General features: G+C 33.0%; 1 protein-coding gene across 5 annotated transcripts in view; it reads right to left on the minus strand.

Moving 5' to 3' along the window:
- LOC132703044 (piwi-like protein Ago3) overlaps positions 1-21,362 on the minus strand; it is a 30,456-nt gene extending 9,094 nt beyond the window's left edge. For 2 of the 5 annotated variants that reach the window (XM_060672077.1, XM_060672081.1), the window contains exons 1-7: positions 20,557-21,181; positions 17,365-17,795; positions 16,988-17,259; positions 16,729-16,921; positions 14,619-14,873; positions 6,960-7,166; positions 3,492-3,793 (exon numbers count right to left, since the gene is read on the minus strand). In XM_060672077.1, coding sequence (XP_060528060.1) covers positions 3,492-3,793; positions 6,960-7,166; positions 14,619-14,873; positions 16,729-16,921; positions 16,988-17,259; positions 17,365-17,795; positions 20,557-20,875 — 1,979 coding nt within the window. In that variant the 5' untranslated portion in view covers positions 20,876-21,181. Of the gene's footprint in view, positions 1-3,491; positions 3,794-4,088; positions 4,210-6,959; positions 7,167-14,618; positions 14,874-16,728; positions 16,922-16,987; positions 17,260-17,364; positions 17,796-20,556; positions 21,182-21,236 lie in introns of those variants that run through there. The other 3 variants (XM_060672079.1, XM_060672078.1, XM_060672082.1) reach the window with 3 other exon arrangements.
- Positions 21,363-24,273: the final 2,911 nt, after the last annotated feature.

The following is a 24,273-nucleotide window of genomic DNA, read 5'->3' on the forward strand; positions in this document are numbered from 1 at the left end:
TTTTTGAAATCTTTATAATGATCTCTTATTATTGTAGTAGGCTGTGTCTGTAAGAATTATTAATTCTGTTGTCAATGCGGTTGTTTGACATCAGTTTTTAAAATCAGTTCTTCGCGTCTTATTAATTTGGTGTTTAAAATATCCGAGCATTGCGATTTTAAAAAAGAATGGTCGAGTTTACCAATGAGGATTTGGTAAATATCCAGGGCAAATAATCATTTAAGAGTGGCCCATCAGACTTTAAGAACTCCAGAAATTGAAGAAACAGTTTTAAATTCTATTGATAAAAATCCTGAACTTAGTACTAGAAAAATTAGAAATTATCTGAATATTTCGCACGCATTCGTTTAGAAAATTTTGCACGATTTTCTATTGCACCCATATCATATTCAACGAGTCCAAGCGTTACTTTCCAAAGTTTTTCGCTTGCGTCTTAATTTTTGTCAATGGTTTTTGGACAAAATTGCGCATTATCCCTTGTTTCCGAAAAATTGCGCATTATCCCTTGTTTGATCAAGAAATGCTATTTAAAGATGAAGCTAACATTTCCAGAAATTTCTATAATTACCATATTTGGGCAGATGAAAACCTCCATGAGGTTGTAAAATTTAAATGAAGAATAGTTTTCGGTAAATGTTTGGGTTGGAATTGTTGAATATTAATTAATTGGACCCTTTTTCCTACCAAAAAGGCTAAATGGCCATAATTATCGCCGGTTTTTAGAAGACGATTTGCCAATATTGCTATAAGAAGTACCACATTTAATTATGAAAAGAATGTGGTTCATCCATGACGTTGCGTCTGCTCACTTTAGTGGTGCAGTAAGAGAATATATAGAATAGAATAGAACATATCATGGCGTGCTATCAAATGCTGCGTATCTCAAATAATGCATATCTTGGTCTTCATAATCATCATGCGGCTGCGGACGTGCGTCTCTTATTATAAATACCAAGCTTGTTGAAGGCTCCTAGAGCTGTGCTCTTCTAGGATCACCCTATGACAATAGATTGGACTATTGACTGCAACAGGCCGGATAGAGTGCTCATTCACAAACAAAGAACGATTGGAATTTTAATAGATTTTCCTGCACCTGTCTCCCACAACATTGCGAAAATAGAACCAGAAAAGACTAGAAAATATGAAGTCTTGGCTATTAAAATCAAACATGTTGGGCAGTTGTATTAAGTTGGATTAAGCACAAATACCGCTTCATACGGACAAAAAGCAGTCTTACGATCCAGATTCCACTAACCTTAACAACTTAAGTTGTGCAGATGGTTCATTTTAGTTTTGTTTAGCTGTGAGGAGTTGGAGGTAAACCATCCACGTGATCCAGTCTTGTTGATCACACTATCAATACTAAGTTGATCTATTTCTAGCTCGAGATAAGAGAATTGTATCATCCTCGTAGAGCGTAGTACTACATAGTATGTGGGAAAGCAAATAGTTGATGTAGGGGCCCAAGTACCAAGCCCTGCTAACAATTTCTTGAAATCCAATTTCCAATTCTGCATAACATTACCACATCATCACAAATTTCAATACAAGATCCACAGTGAGTAAATTTGTGATAAAATAAAAACTCTTCTGAAGTAGCTTCAAATAATGATGTTAGCCAACGAAGAGCTTTAATTGATTCATTCCATCATTCATCTTTTCATTGTCAAATACTGTTTAGTGATCAAGCCACGTTTTGTTTCAATGGTATGTTCAATAAAGAAATTTGTAGGTATGGAACAAAATTATTGGATCTCATTTCTTTGTTCAAAATCTTACCTTATCCTTCTTTAAAATCACTTAATCAATTTGGTCGACAAATACGTGAATATTTAAGTACAATATTACCTGGGCAGTGGATTGGTAGAAGAGGATCAATAGAAAGGCCAGCAAGATCTACAGGTATTACTCCACTGAATTTTTTTTTTCAGGGATATTTACGTTTACGTTTCTCGTATTTAAATAAGCGTATAAGGAAAAGCCACAAAATTTAAAAAAAAATGATTTAAAAATTAATTAAAATATCCTGAGTAATCTTTTTGAAGGGATTTTAAACCAATTAAACCAATGGCATTTTAAACACCTAATAAAATAATTTCTTTTACATGTACGGTTTCTATACATTTTCAGATATAGGTAAGAAACTGAAATATCCAACCCTCAACTATGCCACACAATGATTCTCTTGTAATCCGTTGACCCATTTGCGCAAATTAATTTTATTGTCTTTCTAACTATGTAGGATGTTTCAAAACAATTGCTTGTTTAAAATAAAGGGTAGTTTGTTATATAAATGTTGGGTCATTGAGATATATTGAAATATGTTGCGTTACAAGTATAACGGAAAAGTGGTCTTTTTATTCTTTAATCTTAAAAACGAAAATAGCTGGAACAATAAAATATTACATGATAATTTCTATTATAAAAACACACTGTTTACAAAATTTCTGGATTTCTCCTGTGTCGGTTGTTGATAAACAGAACTTGCTATTGAACTAATAAGGAACAAAAATATGGTAAACAAACAAAATCAACAAACAACAAAACCAATAGGTACGTTAGCAACGTAGCTACCATCACCGCAATAGAACATTGTGCAAGAGAAATGAAAAAGATTCAGCTTCGTAATAAGACGATTCATTCCGACAGTCAAGGGATAATAAAACCTATGCTATCCAGCAAAATAACATCCAACTTAATACTGGATTGCTATAAGACATTAAACGAGACAGCAAGTCAGAATAAAGTGATGCTTTCATGGGTATCAAAGCACAAAGAACACGAAGGTAACGAAAGTGCCGACGAAGTAGCCGGTGAAGGATCGTCAAGGTGTAGTATCGGATGAGCGGAGTGACCAAACCCGTTGGAAAATCAGCCATCACACAATGAATGAGAAGAGAATTCCGGCAATGGTGGAAATTTACAGAAGACCTGCGAAGCTACAAAAGAGAAGTCAGAAGAATAACAGTAGGTCTATTGACGGGCCACTGCTGGCTTAAGAGACATCTAAGCCTAATGGGAGTGAAAGAAACCACTTAATGCCGATTCTGCCAAGAAGGCGTGTTTTAATCTGCTGGCGGTAACCAAACCAGAGGCAATGAGCTACACCAAGGAGCCACTATCAAAGTTCTGGAGTCTTCGCAGCGACGAACGGGAAGATTGTTGGCTCTCACAATCTGGAATCTAATCGAATCTAACGCTACACGGGTCAGTTTTACGAAAAAAATTATTAATTAAGTATGTATGTATGTATGTATGTATTAAATGAACATTTGGCAAATATTTTTTATTTATAAAGAAATCAGTGCCTTATTTTTCGTTTTTAGAAAAATATGAAGTCGAAACCCCATTGGTAATGAAAATATCACACAAAATGAATTTTTATTCATTCATTCCACTGGAAATCTATGGAATTTCAGTGAAATAAAAATAATCCCCTTACGTTTCTCGTATTTGCAACACCCTTCTCCGAGATTAAAAAAAAAAATTACCTTGAAATACTGTCATTCATGCTGGTTACGAAACCACACACCGAATTTGGAGGCGAACCGTGATAAACGTCGATGCCGCATATCATCCAGCCGCTGAACGGAAACCGGGCAGTCCACAGGCTTCCGCCAAGTTTGCAGTTAATTTGCAAAGCGATCTTCAAAATAATCGAACGAACTTTGTCTGGTTTGGACAAGGTCCTCGAATTGATGACTTGCGACGCAACCGGCAACTGGGCGCAGCAAAGTTTCTTTATTACGGCGTATCGATCGCTTCTCATGGACGGACAAATAAATACGGCAACCTGCAAAATCATTTCATTCCACATTCGAATATGATAGATGAGAATGAATCGTACACAACAACCAGAAAAAATAATTGTTTGGGCGTGGGTTTTGAATAATAAAATTATAGGACCTTATTTCTTCAGTCCGGTGGTTACGATGCAATTTCTTAATGGATTTTTAACAGATAAAAATGTATTTTTAGATTGAAATTTTTTTATGGTGCAGTTTTTTCGAGTAAAATGGACTTGATTATTTTGGTCAAATTTTGTTTTTACAAATTGTTTAAGTTTTGATACAATAAACTATACTTACTATTTACAAATCTTCTGGATTTCTCCGGCGTCGGTTGTTGATGAATCGAATTTGCTGACGTTTCGCCAATCATCAAGTTCGATTCATCAACAAACATACGTAGGAGGCTTCTCGAAGTATCCTGTGGAAGTTTATTTGAAAAAGCTCTCTTTGATATTCAGACATTTCAATGGCTATGCAAAAATAACAAAGTAATTACATTAGTAAATATTTAATTTTAAAAATGTATTAACTTTGGACAAATTGTTCATTGCCTTGTTTTATAATAATTTTCGATTTCCTACTTACAAAACTCTGAAAAAGTTCTTCAGAGCTTAACTGAAACTGACTCGCATTCTATTCTATATATTGCTTCAGGGGGACGGAGCTAAACGTTGGGCATGAATTTTGTGTCGGATGACTGATTCCACTATTTTGGTGAAAGGTAAAGGCCTGAGTCGCGGTTAAGATTGTTTCATTGCTTACAGATTTCTATGGATTCTCGGATTTTTCGTTGGTAGAAAGATTGATTACATGCTAGAATTTTAGTTTTAGCGAATAAAATTTTATGTCCGCTTTCATGATTGTGTGCGGCAACTGCTGCTGCTCTTTCATGTTTTTTGGGCCTAGTTGATATTTTTCGTCTTGTTCCTCCAATGTATTTTTTGCCGCATATAAGCTCTAAAGAAATCAACAGAAATTCTGTAAATAGTATTACATTTATTAGGGAAGCTACCCTCTTACCCCTAATGTTACTAGAGCCTGATATTTACCATTTTTTCAGAATTTGCTTTTAACTCAGAGTATTTCTACAAAAACGCACAATCATCTGAAAACATTAAATCACTTCAGATATGTATGGAATCTGCCTTAATAGAAAGAGTTACATTATTTACTCACTGATAAAGATTAAAATACCGGAGTTGTTCTTGGGTCGAGGTTGTTCAGCAAAATTCTATAATTTTTATAAAAAGTTTCGATACCAATCAAAAATACATACAAATATAAAATAAATAAATAATTAATTAATAATTAAAAATTAAATAAATGAATGAATTAAGACAGTATAAATATTAAATAATCGACATTAATATTTTGAGTTTGAAGTTTATTTTTATTATTAGTTCGTAAGAGTTTACTTAATTGTTAGTCTATTTTCAACACTATTATAATAAGAGGATTTTATTTTTAATATAGACTAGGTTAAAATTATTAAATTAAAAAAATGTTATTATCGGTTTAACAGATCGTGTTATAGAACTGACAACACTAAGACAAAACACTATCAAAAATTAGCAATAAAAGAAATGTTTTATATTATATAATTATATTATATATATATATATATATATATATATATATATATATATATATATATATATATATATATATATATATATATATATATATATATATATATATATATATATATAAATGCTTTAAACAACACATGCCAACAAGGATATTGTATTGATTTAGTGTTTTTAATATTTTTGGAGTTATAGAGCCGGGTCGTGGCGGCATGTCTTGAAAAAACGTGTGTTTATTGTGTAATGGCGTTTGTTGTAGACAGTCGTTTCGTGAAGTAGGCGACCCCTACCCCTTGAAATACCTATAATAATAGACAGAGAGCCCACAAATCATCATGATGGCTGCTATTTCTGCAAGTGCAATGTTCATGGATATAACACTAGAAATTTGAAAAAAATTATTTATGTGAACCTCAAGTCCCAATACCGGGGAATATAGCTAATTTAGCATAAGATACCACCAGTTCTTCTGAACTTGAAATAGATGACCCTTCTGTGGAAAACAACAGGCCAATAAGGATTAATTTAACTCTTTAAAACTTTAAAAAATATTCTTCGCGATAGCCTTATTGATCTATGATAAATGCTCTTATCACCATTGCACATTAAATTTCAATTTTAAAGTTTTTCTAGGAAACAACAAATATTCAAATTACAAAGATATTTTATAAAACATGTTAGACAAATGGGATGCAAGATGAGATGAAGATATCCAGGTCGATTGAACGTTGCAATGGTGGCACATTAGTGCTGGCAATTAAAAAGGGACAATTCGTCAACAGAATACACAAGAAAATCTACTAAACGAAGTTTTTCGTTTTTTGTTATTTAATTTAGATTTTTTAATTTGATTTTTGTTCTTGTACTAATAAAAATAATGTTTAAATCAACCGAGATTTTTTATTTATTAATTCTTTTGTTGTTAATAAAAAAACCTTATGTGATAGAAGAAAATGCTTATCAGATTTAAATTTATCAGATCGAAATCAAGTTTCAGAAGTTTAAAAATTGTTGGCCTATGTGCTCGAAAAAATAATAATTTAAGTCAATTACATCATAATTTCATAACCTAGTCTAAAATGAAAATCAAATCTACTTTCTTACAATAATAGTGTTAAAAATGGACTAATTAAATAATAATAAACAAACTTCAAAGTCAAAATATTAATGTCAATTATTACATATGTGTACTTTCTTAATTCATTGAAAATTTCACTTAGGTGTTTTAGATTCTTGATAAAGACCCACATTATGATCAAAAAGTTAAATAAAATTATAAAAAATTTAAAGAATTTTGTTATTATTGAACAACCTCAACCGAAGAAAATCTCCAGGATTATATGTATTTCAAAGTCGAAGAATAAAAAGAAGCTGAACAATATTGTTTAATCTGTAAAGAATTTCTTGATCAAAACTCTTTTATGGATTTTGACCGCCGACAACCATCCACATGTGGCAAACCTTACAAAATAAATATATTTTTTTTACAATTACAATAAATACGTCGTTCTAATATAAAATGCGTATTAGGATCTAAAACGTAACGACCGTTACAATGGAATTATAGCACATTGAAACCAACCTGAACATTCTTGTCGATTTTATCCTTAACAAAAGTCACATAGGTTTGAGTCTGGTCATTGGGCAGCCGTTCCATCCGAGGTTTACTGATAACACAACCTAAAGGCCGAGCCAGTCTACCCATGTGTTGCACGAAATCGTTGGCATACTTCGCATCTTGCTGAGTGTAAAAAACCACCCAAGTGTGGAGATCTACAGGCGAGGCAACCTAAACACGAAAATATTGGTGATAATTACTTTACAAATGATACTTTAACTCCTAAATGCTACAAATTACGTTAGTTTTGAGTTCATCGAAATTATTTGGATGATTTTGTGGAAAATCTTCGATTTTCTTTTCTTGAAAAAATTTAACAATGTTTTTGTTGGATTTATTAAGAAAGTGATCTTTGGTGGTTTCAATTTTTAAATAACCAATTAAAGATAGATTTTGAATTTTTTCAAAAAATCGATAGTATTCATCAGCAATTTCCTCATACGTCTTGGAGGTATAGATTCTTGTGAGGTCGGAGGCTTTTCTTCGTCTAACGTAAAAGTGTGTACTTTTTTGGCCAAAATCGGTGTATTAATTAATATGATTAATTTTAGTTCTAAAATTTACTCCTGGATCTTAGAGACAGCACAACTAAGAGATAGAGCGCTGATCAGTGATTAGAGTAAAGCGTTTCCGTAGTCTTTTAATGCTCAAATAGAATGCATGGTTTTTCAAATTTGGGGTAAATTAAAATTGAGTCGAATATGAGAGCATATGTAACTTAACTGTACAACTGTTCTGACTGGAGTATATGTACTGGAAGGTAATGCAAAAAACCAACCTCCTAACACGGATGGGAGCAGAGACATCACCAATAGGTCCACAGCCGATGTTGACTATATCACGCCAATTGGCAAAAAATGCCAGAGAAAACTTAAGCATACTGGTGGCACAGGGTAGACCCATTCAAAAACCAAGTTATTGAAAAGCCTGTCTGATGCGGCGTTCCAAATCTTCTATTGTTCCAACCGGAGTTTTATTCACTCTTTATTTAAACTGACTACTAACTACTGAGCGTGAAATATCCAAATATTTTTCCTCGTTCAAATTATCATTGTAAATACAAAAATCTATTTTATTATCCGTCAAAAAACAAAACACTTTGAAACTAAATGTATTTCTCGTACAAATTTTTGATTTTCTGATGACCAAAAATGATTTTTCCTTCTATTAAAAATACCCTCAAGTGAAAATTTTCACTCGTCGGTTCAAATACTTCTTTTTAAAAAATCTCGATCTTCTTGTATTTTAACCAATATCATCTCACAAAACTTTACGCGTAATGGGGCATCACAAGGGAAAAGAGACTATAATGTAAGTATTTTGTAATTATGCAGATTATGTTCAGCGTCCGTTGAATAGACGAATAAAATATGCTAAAATGTTGGTTTCATTTTCTTCTGACTTTGTAACAGGTTTTGGACGTTCCCTTCCTTCTTCGTAGGTTTGGAAATTTTTTTCCAATTCGTTTAACTTTTTCTCATAGATTAGCAGCAAATAGGGATATTGTTAATTGAGTCTTCTGCACGTTCTTGAAAGAATTCTTTGACACTTGCCATAAATGTAAAACAAATTCAAAATAACTGCGTTTGCATAATTATGTGCCATCTTCAGTCAGTTATTTTGTTACAGGAAATGTCACCATGGCCGGCCAGAGCCTGCTACCCAGACGAATTGTGATTACTTTAATTCCTTTTAATTGCAATCTTTTGGTTTTATGCTTATAATTTGAAAACCAGTGAAAATATATATACGATAGATTGGTACTTTTAGATGGCAAATTAATTACTTATTTAAGTGTAAATGTAAAATAAGTATATTTATCTCCAAAAATGTTCAAGATAGGTATGGTACATGTTATATAAAAAAAGTTCCAGAAAAATGTAACGATATACAGGGTGTTTCATTTAAAAAAAACGAAAGTTGGTATATGTTACTATTATATCTGACAACACTGTATAGCCAAAAATCTTTTATATAAACGCCTAATAGGACACACACAGTAACTGACCCTGCATATTTAGGTAGTGAAGTATGTGCAAAACGATGCCCACTACAAGACAAACGAAATATAAACTCTTCTGAGTTTTCTTCGAGAAAGTTCAAGTTCCCCTCATCAAATTCTTTTTTTTTCTTTTAGATTTAACAAGTCGTACACTCTCGGAAAACAGTTTACACTTTTTTTGAAAGACGATTTTTGTACGCCGAAAATTAGTAAATACGAAGATACCAAGAGACATCACACATATTATCGACACTAGAAGTCTTCAGGCCGAATCACGGCGATATTGCCTCAAGTGTATGTTCCGGGCTTCTTGAGGATTCTCGGGTAATTGGCCAAATTCTACGTGGGAGATCATTCAGTGGCGTGCATTAAAATTTTATGAAGTGTGGGTGGCATCGGATATCAACTGTATAGAGCGACATAATTTTCCGCTATATGAAAACAATATTTCCTGCGGAAATTTCAAATATCAATACAAAATCTCATATAATACAGAACCCAGCAATAATAATAATAATCAACTTTATTTCACATTGTGTCATAAATACATTACCTAAACATAATATACTAAACACAAAGGAAATCGGCGTCAAAAAAGGAAAAAGCACCAGATATTGTTACAAATTTCAATTACATCGTATTTACAATTATTTAAATTTTACAGAAAAAATCTTCTATGGAGTAAGGTTCTAACTCTATCAATAACTTTTTTATTGTATATTTAAAGATTTTTAGAGTTGCAATTGTTTTTACCTCATTTGGTAATTTATTATACAATCTCAGGCACATATAATAAGGACTCCTTTCAGTTAAGGTTAAACGGTGAATAGGGTAATTTACATTTAGGGTTCTGGTATTATATCTATGAAATATCTGTGGTTCGAAGTCCTTTCGATTTTTAAAGAAGAATATCAATGCTTCATAAATATATAAAGCATATACAGTAAAAATACCTTCAGTCTTGAACACCCCTCTACAGCTCTCTCTAAATTGCATTTTTTTGACAGTCCGAAGAGTTCTCTTTTGAACCACGAAAATTTTCTGTAGTTGACCACTACCCCCCCAAAAGATAATTCCATACCTCATGCGCGACTGAAAGTTTGCAAAGTACATAATTTTTAAAGTTTCCTTATTCATATAATTTGCAACAACTCGAATTCCATAACAAATTGAATTTAATTTATTTAGCAGATAATCAATATGTTCAGACCAATCAAGAAATTCGTCAATTTTTAAACCTAAGGTTTTAGTGTTATTTACAATAGTAATATTTTCTTTACCTAACCGTATTCTTAATGGTATTTCAACTCTACATAATTTAGTTCTAAACATAATTAACTTCGTTTTCTCTTTGTTTAATATCAATTTATTTCCTAGAAACCAGTCATATGCCCTTGTAAAAATATCGTTGCCTTTATCACTAACGTCAGTGAGATTATTTCCACCTACAAGCAGGTTGGTATCATCCGCATAGCATATTATGCTCTCTTCTTCTGACTGTGTTACTAAATACAAGTCATTCACAAAAATAATAAATAAAATTGGACCAAGAATACTACCTTGTGCTATGCCCAGACTATTTTCCTTAATATCCGAAAAATAACTAGTGCCATTTTGGGTTATTCTTACTTGTTGCTTCCTTCCTATTAAGTATGATTCAAACAATTTTAGAACATTACCTCTTACACCATATAAATCCAATTTTTTGAGCAATAAGTCCCTGTCTATACAGTCGTATGCTCTAGAAAGATCTAAGCACGTACCTAAAGCTATTCTTTCGCCCTCCAAGTGTTTTAAAATTGTTTTTATAAACTGAAATATAGCGGTTTCTGTTGATTTATTAGCTACATAACCATGCTGATGATTGTTGAACATTTCATAATTATTAAAAAACTCTAGGAGTCTTTTGCAAATAGCCATCTCAAATATTTTAGAAAACCCGGGCAAAAGGCTAATTGGTCTATAATTGGTAATTATTTCCGGATCTCCCTTTTTATAGATCGGTTTTATTAATGCTGCTTTAAGTTGGTCTGGGAATACGCCATTTTCAAATGATTAACAATCCAACTGTTTTACTTGCCAACTCGTTAATTGTATCTAAGTTGTCAAACATTTTCTGAATGAAATTTTCGGAGAAATCCAGTTTTGTAGATCTGTTTTCATTTTCATTAGGTTCCGCTTGTCTCTTTTTATGATTTTCCTCCACTTCTGGACTTACTTCTGATCTCAATCTCTTATTAGAAAATTGTTCTGTATTCACCTGATCTTGTGTGTGTACTATTTTTGGAGGTGTACGCAACACATTATGTTTTGGCTTAAAAATATCCATGTTTTTAAATTCATTAATAGCACCTGATGATTTAGTTCCACCCTGTATAATTTGTGGAGAAACGTTAGCAGTCATATTTTTATTGACTTGATCGTCCTTATCAGAATCAACCATTTTTTGTTCATGTTTATCTACTGTTTTTTCTGTGTTATATTTATTTATGTACGTTCTTATCTCCTCCGTTTTTTTGTCTACGTCTAGATATTCACTTTTTGTTATTTCTTGGGCGGGCAGGGATCCAACAGAAAAATGCCTTGTTTTTGGGTTCCCTTTTAATTTACTTCTTCTGCCATCACTTGCACTGCTCATGGCAATGTTTGTGTTTCACTTCACCAAAAAATAAAAATTACTTTACACTATATCACTGGGAAAATTCGAAAATATCTGAGCGATTGAAAATACGTGCACACCGTTAACACCGCTGGCTAATATTTATTAATCACATCTTGAAAATTGATTCCATCTAGATATTTTACATGGCACTAAAAAAATGAAGCCCAACAAGTTAGTGGGTCCAGAACAGATTCTTACATTTATATTTAAAGAGTGTATCTATCAGGTTCTATGACCATTAAAAATAATTTTTAATCTTATTCTTAAAAGAGTACCCAATTGCATGTAAAATGTCAAGAGTTTGCCCAAATCATGAAATGGGAAGATTACAAACTTATGGCAATCATTTGCCCACCAAGTAAAATTTTTGAAACCATTTTGTATAAGTACATCTTTTCTCATATATCAGAAGTAATACACGGCACGACCTTGTGCCGAGAAGATCGACAACTTAACAAGCTTTTTACATAACATTATATTTACAGATTTTTCAAAAGTGTTTGATCGAGTTGATCACCATGTACTTTTAAAATAGTTGGATGCTTCTGGTGTTTCTGTCAATATTCTTAAGGATCTTACTTGGTGGCTAATGTTGCAGTCATATCAATTTGTCCCATCTTCAGCAGTACCACAGGGGTCGAATCTGATTCAACTATTTTTCCTTTGTTTAATAAAAGACCTACAAAATGGTCTTTAGAATTACAAAGGTCCACAGTGATTTTGATGTTTGAAAGCTGTTTGCTAATTTGTTTATTTTTGGGGGCTCTTTTTCCAAAAAAGGTCATATTTTTGATCTATCACGTCATTTTTTTATAGCGCATACCTATGACATGAATATGTATTTTCTGTGTTAGACATCATTTTTAAATGAATTGATTTTTATGAAATTAAATGTCTTTTGGAAACACTAGATAATTTTAGGTTTCACTGCAAAGCAGTAGAGTTGGTGCAAAAACGTCCATACAGCGTTGTATAACCTGCTTATGCGCAGTTTTATTGTATTAGTCGTCCTGCTACTATTTTCGCGGCTGTTATCATGGTTGTCGCGTATTTCTAATGTTCTCGGATAAATATGGAAAGAAGAAGACATTGTGTGAACAATCCAAATAACTTTTGTTATATCTGTGGTAATTATGTCGTATGTCGTAGTAAAATTTCTTTTGTGAAAAATGTATACCACGCTTATTTTGGTGTACAAATTGGCGACTAAAACAAGTCCTGGACTCCTCATACTGTTTGTTCCGTTTGCGTTGAAGTATTAAGAAACTGGCAAAAAGGTAGGAAGTAATATTTAAGCTTTGGTGTTCCTACAGTATGGAGCCTTCAATTACAATGGTGATTGTGATTTTTGTTAGTATAATTTTCAAAACACAATGACCAATGTCAAGATAAGTTTCTTGGGAACTTTATGGACGAAAACTACGAAAGTATTGTTCAAAATATGTTACAACACTTTCATCGTCTAGGCTGCACTATGCAATATTTTCCTGAAAATCTTGGGACAGTTAGCGATACCAAGGCAGATGGAGCATAACCATGATGGCGAACTACTGCTGGATGTTAAAACGGGATATGCTATGATTTCAATAAAAAAAAGTATGAGTAAAGATTTTTTTTCACTTTTTCTAAGATTCTACTATTTTACTGAATATAAAAATAAATTATTTTAGAAATATCGCTTTTTTTTTCTTCAATTTTAAGTATCGTTAGGTGATACAAAAAAATGCATAGAATTTTTGAAATCAGCCTGCCAAAATGATATAAAATCAGTTTTAAAAATAAAAACATCTCTCAAAAAGTTTAATTTTGTAGACCTGTGTTATTCGCGAACGACTTTAAATTTTATAGAGTTATTAAGGATCTAGAAGGCTGTCTTTTACTCCTAGAGAATAGACCACAAGAATGTGCAAAATGAAAACAAAATATCCTCTAATGTACAAGAATGTTTTAAATTTACGTTTACACGAAAAAAATATCCATTAAATTATGATGATCGACTCAACAATATATTAAGCACAAAAAAGCAAAATTAAAGATCTGGTCGTAAATTTAGACACAAAAATAAGCTTCGAAACCTTCAAAACACATATACGTAACACAACGAAAAGGTATGTAATGTTGTGTTTTATTCTCTGGAACAGATCAAATTTTTAACAAATAAAAAGTTTTGTACCCTTGTCCAACTCAACTAGTAAGAAAAATGCATTCAAAAACCATTAAAAAAATGCATTTAAAACCTAAAGTATTGTATTTAGTGTAAATTTCACTTGATAAGAGTGTGTATTTTTGGTTTATAGAAAAAAATTAATTTCATTTTTTTCTCTTGCGATACGGTGCGGTTAATGTAAATAATATTTGTGATTGTAATTTGTTATTGGGCTGTGAAGTTTGTTGATTGCAATTAAATAAACAAATACACTTTTTGTTCAAATCTAACTTGTTTGAAATTTTGTTAATTAGCGAAAACATTGCCTCAACTGTGCTTTTTGAAAGCCATACCGATGGTTTAGGGAGAATTTTGTTCTTAACAATAAAATTAACTGATCGTTCATTTAGACACTTTTCAAGTTTTTGTAAATGCGGTAATGGGGCTGATTGGAATAAGGTTGTTAATTTTATACTTGTCACCAGATTTGTAAAAGAGAGTTGTGACAGCAGTTTTAAATTGGGTTGGAACTACTCTTAGGCTAAATTTTAGATTTATTATTTGCTTTAATTTTAAAAAACTTATGGTGATGGTATTCTTGTGTCGTGCATGATGATAATGGGATTCTAGACATAAATTGTACTTTTGAAAGTTCCTTTTAAATAAACCAACCATACTATATATACATGGATGGTAAAGTTAGTATATTCAGCTCTACAAACGATTGTCTGGCATCACTGCTCACTAGCCACTTCAAAACAATGAGCGTTTTGCAACACCAACTCAATTATAATCTAACCATATAATACTGACCGTGTTGTTGGTTAAATCTCGGTTCCAATCGGCACCAGGACCGACGATTATTTCATTGGAATTCCCAAATCGAATGAGTTCTGGTTCGAGCTGACGACCTGGTAACTCAACATTGCTGGTGGCTATCGATAAACCCCACTGGGCCAGAACTTGTTGGGCCTTCTCGCTGTTCTTGACGTTGTCCAAATATATCCTCAGGGCTTGCATCCGCTGGTGTGGCGTAACACGAGTGTATTGGGCGATATCTTTCATAACCTGTTAAGTAGAAAATTAAGACCTATGTGCGCAAGTGGAGGTAAAAATTTACAACCCAGTAGCAAATCGTTTTGTAATATAAAGCACAAAATAAATAAAACTTTGTTTAACATTTGAATTCACATTTTTTAAAATTTTGGTATAGTCAAATCTCTCATAACGGGCACATCTCCGATAAACAGACATCTTCATTTTGATAGCCTGGAATTAAGTATTCAACAAGACGTAATCTCTCTTGGTGGACGTGGACACAATATTTTAGTACAAAACGTAAAAAATTCTCCTTTAAACGCTCTCCTGCACGGAGCGTACAAATTTTTAATTTTTTAGAGCTCTAGATGCCTTAAAAGAAAAGTGATATTTTGGAAAATTATTAAAAAAAAACTAGTGTCAGGAGTTTTGTAACAACGTAGTAAGATGAAATTATTAAGAAAAAAGACTAGTTGCTCAAAAAATTCCATTTCAACGTTAATTCAAATGTAAAACGAATTTTTTAAAAGATATGCTATGATTGGTTTTCAATGGCAAGAAAGGAATTCCACTCTCAAGTAAAAATATGTCGACGTTATTGTACTCACTTTCAATAGTATTTAATAAAATTCTAGAAACAAGCATTCGAATCAAGGAAAAAGACATTGGAAAAACTCTGAATATCAAGTGGATGGACAAATTTCGGTAAAGGCATAACATCGCTTTCAAAGCCATTGCTACGAAAGCTGGAAGTGTTAATATGCAAGATGCAGAGAACCTTAAACAAAAAATATCCTCATAGGTAAATGACTATTTGTCCAAAAATATTTTTCATTTATTTTATTTTTTAATTATTCAATTATCCAAAGACTCACCATTCCGTATTGCGTAAATCTAGCAGGACATAAAGAAAAATTATTGGTTATTGGCAATAAGTTTTGAATGACATCCACTATAGTGGAAGAATGGTTCCACAATTTTGATTTAACAATGGATAAAGAAAATAGAAAAATTCTGCTATTTTTGAATAACGCTGCCTCGCATCCTAAAGACCAGTTAAAAAACATTCAACTTATTTTTCTTGCGCATCTGTTATCCATGAGGCTAGGCCAGGGCACAATACAAAATTTAAAAAAAAAATACAGGTCTATTTTAATTAAGAATTTGTTATCAAAAATGGATTCTGTTGATAACGTTCAAGGTCTTATTGAAGCAAATGCTATTTATTTTATAAATGCTGCATAGAAAAAAGATATAAATTAAAAAAAAACTGCTTTCAAAGGGCAGGCGATTCCGTTAAGTGAGGTTGATATCCATAATATGAAAAATTATGATTTTTCAAAAGAAGAAGGGTAGGTTACCCTTGTCAGTTTTATCCCAAATATGGCGAAGCGCGAAAACAATATTGTTTGAAAAAACTGATTTAGTTGAATTTATTGCCGTTGATAATAACTTATTAACAGATGATATAGAAGCCACCTTCCCTAACAAAATTGTAAAAGAAAACAACATTACTTTGCTTTAGTATGGCCCAATCCGATGATAAAATGACGGAGATATCCAATAGTATAAGCTATAAGTGGTATAGCGAAAACAATTCAAGAATTTGCCAAATTTAAAGGAGATTCAAGAGCAATGCAGATTTTATCTGACTTGGAGGCAAGGCAACATACTACATTTTTGTTGTTTTCAACTTTTTTACTTATAGTTACAACATGTATTTACTAATGTGTGTGAATATAAGAAAACAAGAAAAATCTGCCAATGTAGTTTTCTCATGCGCAGACACCTCTCTTAGGCGGAAGATCTATTAGAAGAGTATAATGGAAATCACTTGATTCTTGTATTTTGATAAATACAGAAAAAGAATATCATGTCTACTTACTTTAAAATCGTTCCTCATGGTGTCCGTTAAGCCAGTCAAAAATGACAGTTCAGGAACAAGACACACCATTCTGTCCTCTTTTTCAGCTTTTCCTGACACCTTCACACTTCTCCGGTGCAAAAGCAGGGGTTGGTTAACATCATTAATAGTTATGTTGTATTGCTGTTTATAATAATCCACAAACGTGATTGTGCTAAAAGAAAACAGCAAACCAAATTTTAAAATAATGATAAAGAAAAGGCGCGTTTCTGTTGCTTACTTTCCATCTCTGGTTGGGAATGTGTCATTGGGAGTCATATCCCAGAGAAGATCATCAATTATGTAAGTCTTATTGTTGTAGCGCGTAAAAACACAAGAACCAATGATATTTTTCATGGCATTTTCCTTAAACATTCTTGGATCTGATGCGCACCGGATCTCAGTTAACAATTCGTAGGCGTTTTGATTACGCAACACTTTATGTTGAGTATCTAGGCATAACAGTAAACCACCTTCGAGTTCGTCTACAGTAACTGCGAAACCTGGATACACCTATAATTATTTTTTATCATTTAAAAATTTGAAAAATCATTTAACAACTAGATTGTGAAAATTGCACTTCAATTAGACAAAACGTTTTAGCGTTGGATTGCTCACCTCCAACTTGTGCTGAGGAATGAGATGTTTATGGGCGGGATTAAAATAATTCCTTCCCATCTGAGTATAAAGTAAAATGTGCATGATCCTTTTGAATAGTATATTGTACAAATGTAGACACTCCTTATCCCCAAAATACTTCTGTCTCTTGTAAATGATAGTAACTGCAACTTCTTGGTCGCTCCCAGGCAATGTACTCTTGTATGTCTTTATATCCTCAGGGATTTTGTTAGGGAGATACAAGCAATGACCTCCGTCAAAAACTTTTACTGATTCCATATCCCTCATCATTTGGTTTACCATTCGTATTCGCTGGTTTTTGGCGTCCAATTCAGGATCAAATTTCACTTCATACTCAAATACGCCATGGCCTTTTTGTATATCGAGTCGGATGTAATTGGCAGAAATTTTGAGTGGCTTTCCTGATTCGCCTAAAAATAAATAATCTTATACATTCACCTTCACATCATATGGCGCTTTTATGTCACGATTTTTTGAACAGCATAGTACCCCGCGCAAGCTTAACTAGACAAGTGAGTGACAACTGACCTAAAGTGAGCTGAGAAGAATGCGTATGGCCATATGGCGTAATGATTTTCCAAGTATGTCCCTAAATTTCTGAACATATTTTGCGGCATCCTAATTTACTGACCATCTGTCAGCAGCCATGCTAAATGCATGTTGTCATTTTTTTTATAGTTGCTTTATAAGTTCCTGTACTATGAGCAGTTAGGCAGGGCCTCTACATACACATATTTGGTGTATGAGCTGTGCACACGGCCAAATTCTAGAAAGATTCCAGAACAGAACTTCTAACTTTCCTATCACGTTCAGGCTTAAGAGCTGTATAGAAAGATCAAATGATCATATCTACTAGGCCATGGAAGCAGATATCAAACAAAATCGTTTGCGTACTACTTAACTGAAAGTTAAGCTTGGTTCCTGGGTTGTAGATTTTATTTTCTTAAGATTTACTTCCTTAATTATTTTCCAAGGATTTTTATTTTGTTTTATTGCTTTTGGCCATGGTATTACGAAATTCAACGACATGTTTAAAATTGTCCGACAACTTTAGGTTATCCTTACTCCTTCAATAGATTAAAATATTATTATGTACTCTTATACTGTTATTAAAAAGTCCTAATATAAGATCTCGCATAACATGACAACGTAAAATATAGTTTTTCTACTCCCTACTCTAAAGTACTCAATTATACACTGATTAATTGTCCCATAGATGTCCGCAGGTTGTTTCCCGGCGGTTTTTAAAATGTTAATGATATTTTGACATTTGTCAGTTTCGATCATTCTATTATTAAGGAAGTACACAATGTAAGTTAAAGTGACCCTTTGCGCACGTCTGATCAGTGTGTGATTGGGTACTGTAGAATATGATGAACAAAAAATTCTTTTTTAATTTGCTAAATAGTATTTTTTTCGAGACTGTCGTAAAAAAGTGCAACCCGTTTCGTTCTGGAATTTCGGATGAAGTTTACATAAAAACTATATTATTTTTGTGAAAACCTCTGTACAGTCTGTACAGTCGTGCCTACACACTAGAGAGAGAGATCCTTGATTATTTCTTGAATTATTCTTAAAATTCGGCTCCCTAACTAAAAGCGCCAGGTCAGCAAATGACACACATTTTATTAATAAACAATTTGAACAAAAAAAAAACTTTATCACATCTTTTTTCAGCTTTATGAAGAAGAAACAATGACCTTGAGAATGTTCAAGCACTGATTGCACTGATAGAAATAGACTAAAAACTAAACAAGAATGGAGGCAAGAAAACAGGGAGTTTCTGCAGGAAGAAGGAAATCTTTTATAACTTTACAAAATATCTGTAATACAGAGGATAGTCTAATGAGACCAAAATTCAATCCCCATGTAACAAATAACAAATGGTAAATGTTTTTCATCTAAACATACAAGACATAAACAATGTTTACTATAAATTTTGTGTGCTCCTGGGTTTACAAGCAGCGGTTTTGACTTGACAGAGAGAACAACTTGACAGTTTTGTCTTGATAGAATACCAGCCTCATCTCTTAATATTTTTTTCAAAAATTGAGAAAGTTATAAAAAACATACAAAACATTGAGGTATTGAAGCGGATATTAAACGAACAAAAGCAAACAAATAATGACGCACATCAACGAAAATTAGACACTCTGCAAAGACGACATCTTGCGGAACCAAAAGAGTCCTTCTGATAGTAAAGACTGGAGCACTGAAGTTGACATTTCACAATATTGAGAGACAATAAAAAGGCAATTAACCATCAACTAACCAAAAATATAGGCTATTTTCGGAGGATTCAAAAATACATAAACATTTATTCTATTCATAATTCCATTTAAAATAAGAAAGTTGTTACTTGGACATAAAAATATGAACATCCTGTATATACGATAGTATAATATATTAAACTATAACTGCATCTAAACAATATTTGCATTTAAGTTTTTTTGATATTTTTTACAGGCTCTCCAATTAGATGTTATCCCATAATAATGGGCCACGGGGTGTTCACCATTATATCAGAATTGGATGTTCTATTCCATTATAAATTATTTATTTAGGAAACCCATGGTCTATTGCTTCACGATAATTAAAAGAAAAAAATATAAACATGATTTGTTTATCCCATACTATTTTGCTTCTACTACAATCTGCTTCCTATTGTCCAAATAAGATAATAAACATTTTTTTGCATATACTCTTATGCCATACTTTTTCAATTTTTATATTTATTACATAATTCTAAAAGTATTCCAACCCTCATTAACCCTTTTCAATGAGTTTGAACTTTCTGACTAAAATGAAAGAGTGCAGTATGTGTTCACTTTCCTTTTAAAAACTCATCCTGAATAGATCAGAGTTAAGAAGTTCAACAACCTACCATTCACTTATAATTCTATCACATTATCATACTTATAAAAATAAAAACAGGCCACAAAGCAGTTTAAGATTGCAGAAGGATATTGAAAGAACTTTTACATACAGAGATTTTGACCATACAATTAGTGACGGGTACAGGAACGGAATTTATGCAGTCATGTGCAGATAAATTCCAATGATTCATTGGAAACAGAAAAATATATTAAATTCCTTCCCTGTGTAGCCATCTGAAGATCGGTCCAGTGGCAGACCAACCTGTTGGATGTGGCTGACGAATTGTTGACTTACCCTTATAAATTGCGGGTTTTCCTTCTGCAGATAAGCTCACCTCCTCCAAGCCCTTTGTCAAAGTTTCAATCTTCCACACTTTTTCAGAAGCAGCAGACGAAACTTGAGACTTTGTGGTAACTATACTGGAGTCGCCACTACCACCTACTTTTTGGCTTTGTAATCTCTGCAACATTGCAGCTCTACCTCTAGGTTTCGGGGGCTCTGTTTTAGCATCGCTGGCAGCAACTCCAACCGCACTCTGAGCTTTTAACTGATCAAGTTTTGCCTTTAAAGCAGCGGCTCGACCACGAGGGGTCGGGGCGCTGCCATCTGCCATGGTCCCAAACTCTACTTTAAACTTCAATACTAAATACTCGGTTGACTTAAAAGAAAATTGCCAAATGCATAACGCTAAAAATTCGACAAATATCTCAAAAAGTAAAACAGGACAGTTGTTGCCATAAAAGCAAGGTTAGTAGTTAATTTACTTCTAATGGTCACGACTGCATGAGGCCATTCGGCCAGCTTACAAAAAAAAAACAATTAACTATAGACAAAAATCCCAAAGGATGCCTTCGTAATGAAAAGGACTGGACTAATCTATCATCCTCCAGGTTTGTTAACGTATTCAGATTGAGTAAAAAGCAAGGTTAAGGACAAAGTCATATTCTTGTAACAGAATATTTTCTATTGTTTACGTGTCAATAAGTGACCGAAATAAGCAGGTTGATTATTCGGCCGTCGTCCAAATCGGTCCATACTTTTGTTAAGCCCTTTCGACAAGATGCAATTTCTACATGTATTTTTCAGAGAAGTGTTAATTACGTCCCTGGTACTTACAATACAGAAACCAACAATAATTTGGTTTTTTTTTATTCTGTGGTCATAGACTGGGCACAAAATGGACTTAATGCAGCAGCTCGATTTCTCTACGTTTGGGGAAATGCAAAACAACTCGTTTTTCTGCTCTCTTCTGTAAAATACCTCTTATCGTTACTTTTTAATATCAAGTTAAAATTCACTATAAGGCTGGCCAAATTGCAGGTCCACAAATAGTAAATGAAGAATCGTTCCAAATTTTTTGAAGATATTTCTCATCTTACAAACTCATTATTTCGGAAATTGTATTAGAACAGGATCAAAAACACACAAAATGTAAGTTTTATAAATATTGGAAAAAAAATTATATGCGAAAATGTCTTTTTTTGTTGTCATTGTGGGGACATCGGTCTATGTCTCCATATAGTTGACTATATTCTCTCATAGTATATGATGTTGACGGATGATGGTGAATTTAGTTGTCTAGCAGTGCTTCGTAAAAACAATGACATAAAACCGCTCCTAAAATTTCAATTTCCGCTAAATGAAAAAAAATCTTTTCAAATCTCCGAATATAAAAAACAAAAAAAAGTACCTAAGTACCTACTTACCTACATGTAGTACATGACATTTTAATTTCAAAATCAAAATAAAAAACAATATCACGGAATAAAACAGTTAAATTCGCGTAAACCTCCATGATTTATTCTGATCTCGTTGACAAAGACAATCAGAACATTGCTGTTAACAATAAATGTTTTTTAACTCGAATTTTTTTGGTGGTAAGCAGGATACAATTTTTTCAAGCGAAATGTGCTTGATTATTTTGGGGAAATTTTGTTTTTTGAGATTGTTTTTTCAATTTTGATACTTTAAACGATACTTTTTAGTGTTCGGACATTTAGTTAAGGCCGCCACACACGGCACATTGCAAGTCGGCCGACTTGGTTTGTACAGATAGTAGAACTAGCGTGTGTGGCGGTTCTGCCGATTTTAGAAGTTTATTGCCAAAAAAGTGTATATACATGATTACATTTTTTAATAGAACTGCTTCGAAATAGTTCTTGAAACGAGTGAACTGCTTGAGTTGGACCTCCTTGCAAGTGCCATTAAGAAAATAAACTTTATTCGAACATGTTGTCGCATCAGAAAAGTTTGGAGCAACTTTTAATAGAGCAAGATATGACTAGACCTTTAAAATCCAATATACGTATTGAGAAATATTGGAATGAAGCACATAATGATGCACTGATATATAAATAATACTTATAGTTTCGCATTACCATACGATTTAGCAATTCAATCAACGCATCTCCTGTAAAATATTGCATAAATCTTTGTTTTACTTCTTTCGTCCGTAAAACCATGAGTAATACTGGTATAAATATTTTCCTAATCAACACTTTCAGGTGGTACGTAATATGATTTCCGCACTTTACGCGAATAATTGTGAAGGACACAACAAGCTAGAACGATTATTTCTATTGTGCCAACAGCCATTAATATTATCCTAGCTCTTCTTAGATGGTTTTTAAAAATTCTTCTCTCGCAATTAGGTAAAGATCCTTCACTAGCTTTTGGAATGTTAAGTTCTTCTGCCAACCCTTTTCGGTAAAAATTTTTGCTTCGAATCACTCCACCATCCGATATTCTCTCATATGTCACAGTGTAGCAATTCATAATTGGCATTTGCACTGGCCATCAATACAGTACTATTCCGTGTTACTTCTAAAAAAATAAGAAATCGCGTGTGCAAGGATCTACAAAAAACATCATTTCTTAAAAACCGTTTACGAGACCAAAAAAATTCTGGAACCAGAAGACGCAGAAGATACGGCTCCATAAACTTTTATTCTTGTCAATTTTTCAAAAAGAGACAGGGTGCGCCGCAAATTAAAAAAAAAATGGAAAAATGGGTCCCCCCTATTACTGAAAGACTATGATTCAGATCTCACTTTCTTTTATATTGCGATATAGCCCGCCTAGACAGCAAAAACTTTTTTATTGAAAGTTTTCACATATTGTACAGGCTGTTCCCGATGTTCCATGCTAAATGAGAAATGTGTTGAGTGTCCTACATTTGCAGACATCATCTTCAAATTTAGCAGAGAAGTAAAAGTCCGTGTCCACATTTAAACGGTAGAAATTGAGTGCAATTTTAGCTTCTAGAAAAATATGTTTTCCTCCATAATCGTTCACCCGATCGGCAAAATTATTTAACTAGCAGACGCGGAAGATCCAGTGCAATAACATTTATTTCCGGCATTTTTGTCGATTATATACAGGGTTTTCAAATTATATTCCAAAAATTTAAAAGACGTAGAAAATTGTTCTTTTACCCAGTAAATTATTAGCCGCAAATCAAAAATCGTAAAAAATATGGCTAACTGGTTCAAACGGTGTCACGGGATATTGAAAAAATCCATATTGAAATCGTTATTTCAGGGGATGTCAAGACGCGATGACGTTATTGATTATTATGGCGTACTGCATGGTTTCAGAAAAAACTTATAGGACATTTTATACAGGGTGCATGCGCAATTAAATTACATCGATTTTGCGAAAGTTCCATAGTGGTCCGCAGGAGCACGATAGAAAAACAATGCGTCCTTTTACGACGATTTTTCAAAAGCAATCTTGTTTTATAATTGAATTAATGTGAACCCATTCTTTTCGGTACGGTAATATTAATGCGCTTCCCGTCAAGGGCTGCATGACAGTTTTGAAATTGCCATTTAGTGTTAAATTCTTTTCTAATATTTTCCCAGTGGGCTTCTGTTTCGATATGAAGACAGTACACAGAAAATGAAATAATATCAGAATATGAATCCCTTTTGTCGTCATTGGGTAGCAGCGTTATTAATACATTATCTGGCTATAAAACTTCGATCGTGACCATTGGAACGAACGAAAAAA

This window comes from Cylas formicarius, unplaced genomic scaffold (genome assembly GCF_029955315.1).
Source record: "Cylas formicarius isolate icCylForm1 unplaced genomic scaffold, icCylForm1.1 PGA_scaffold_6__28_contigs__length_40554024, whole genome shotgun sequence".
NCBI lineage: Eukaryota > Metazoa > Arthropoda > Insecta > Coleoptera > Brentidae > Cylas > Cylas formicarius.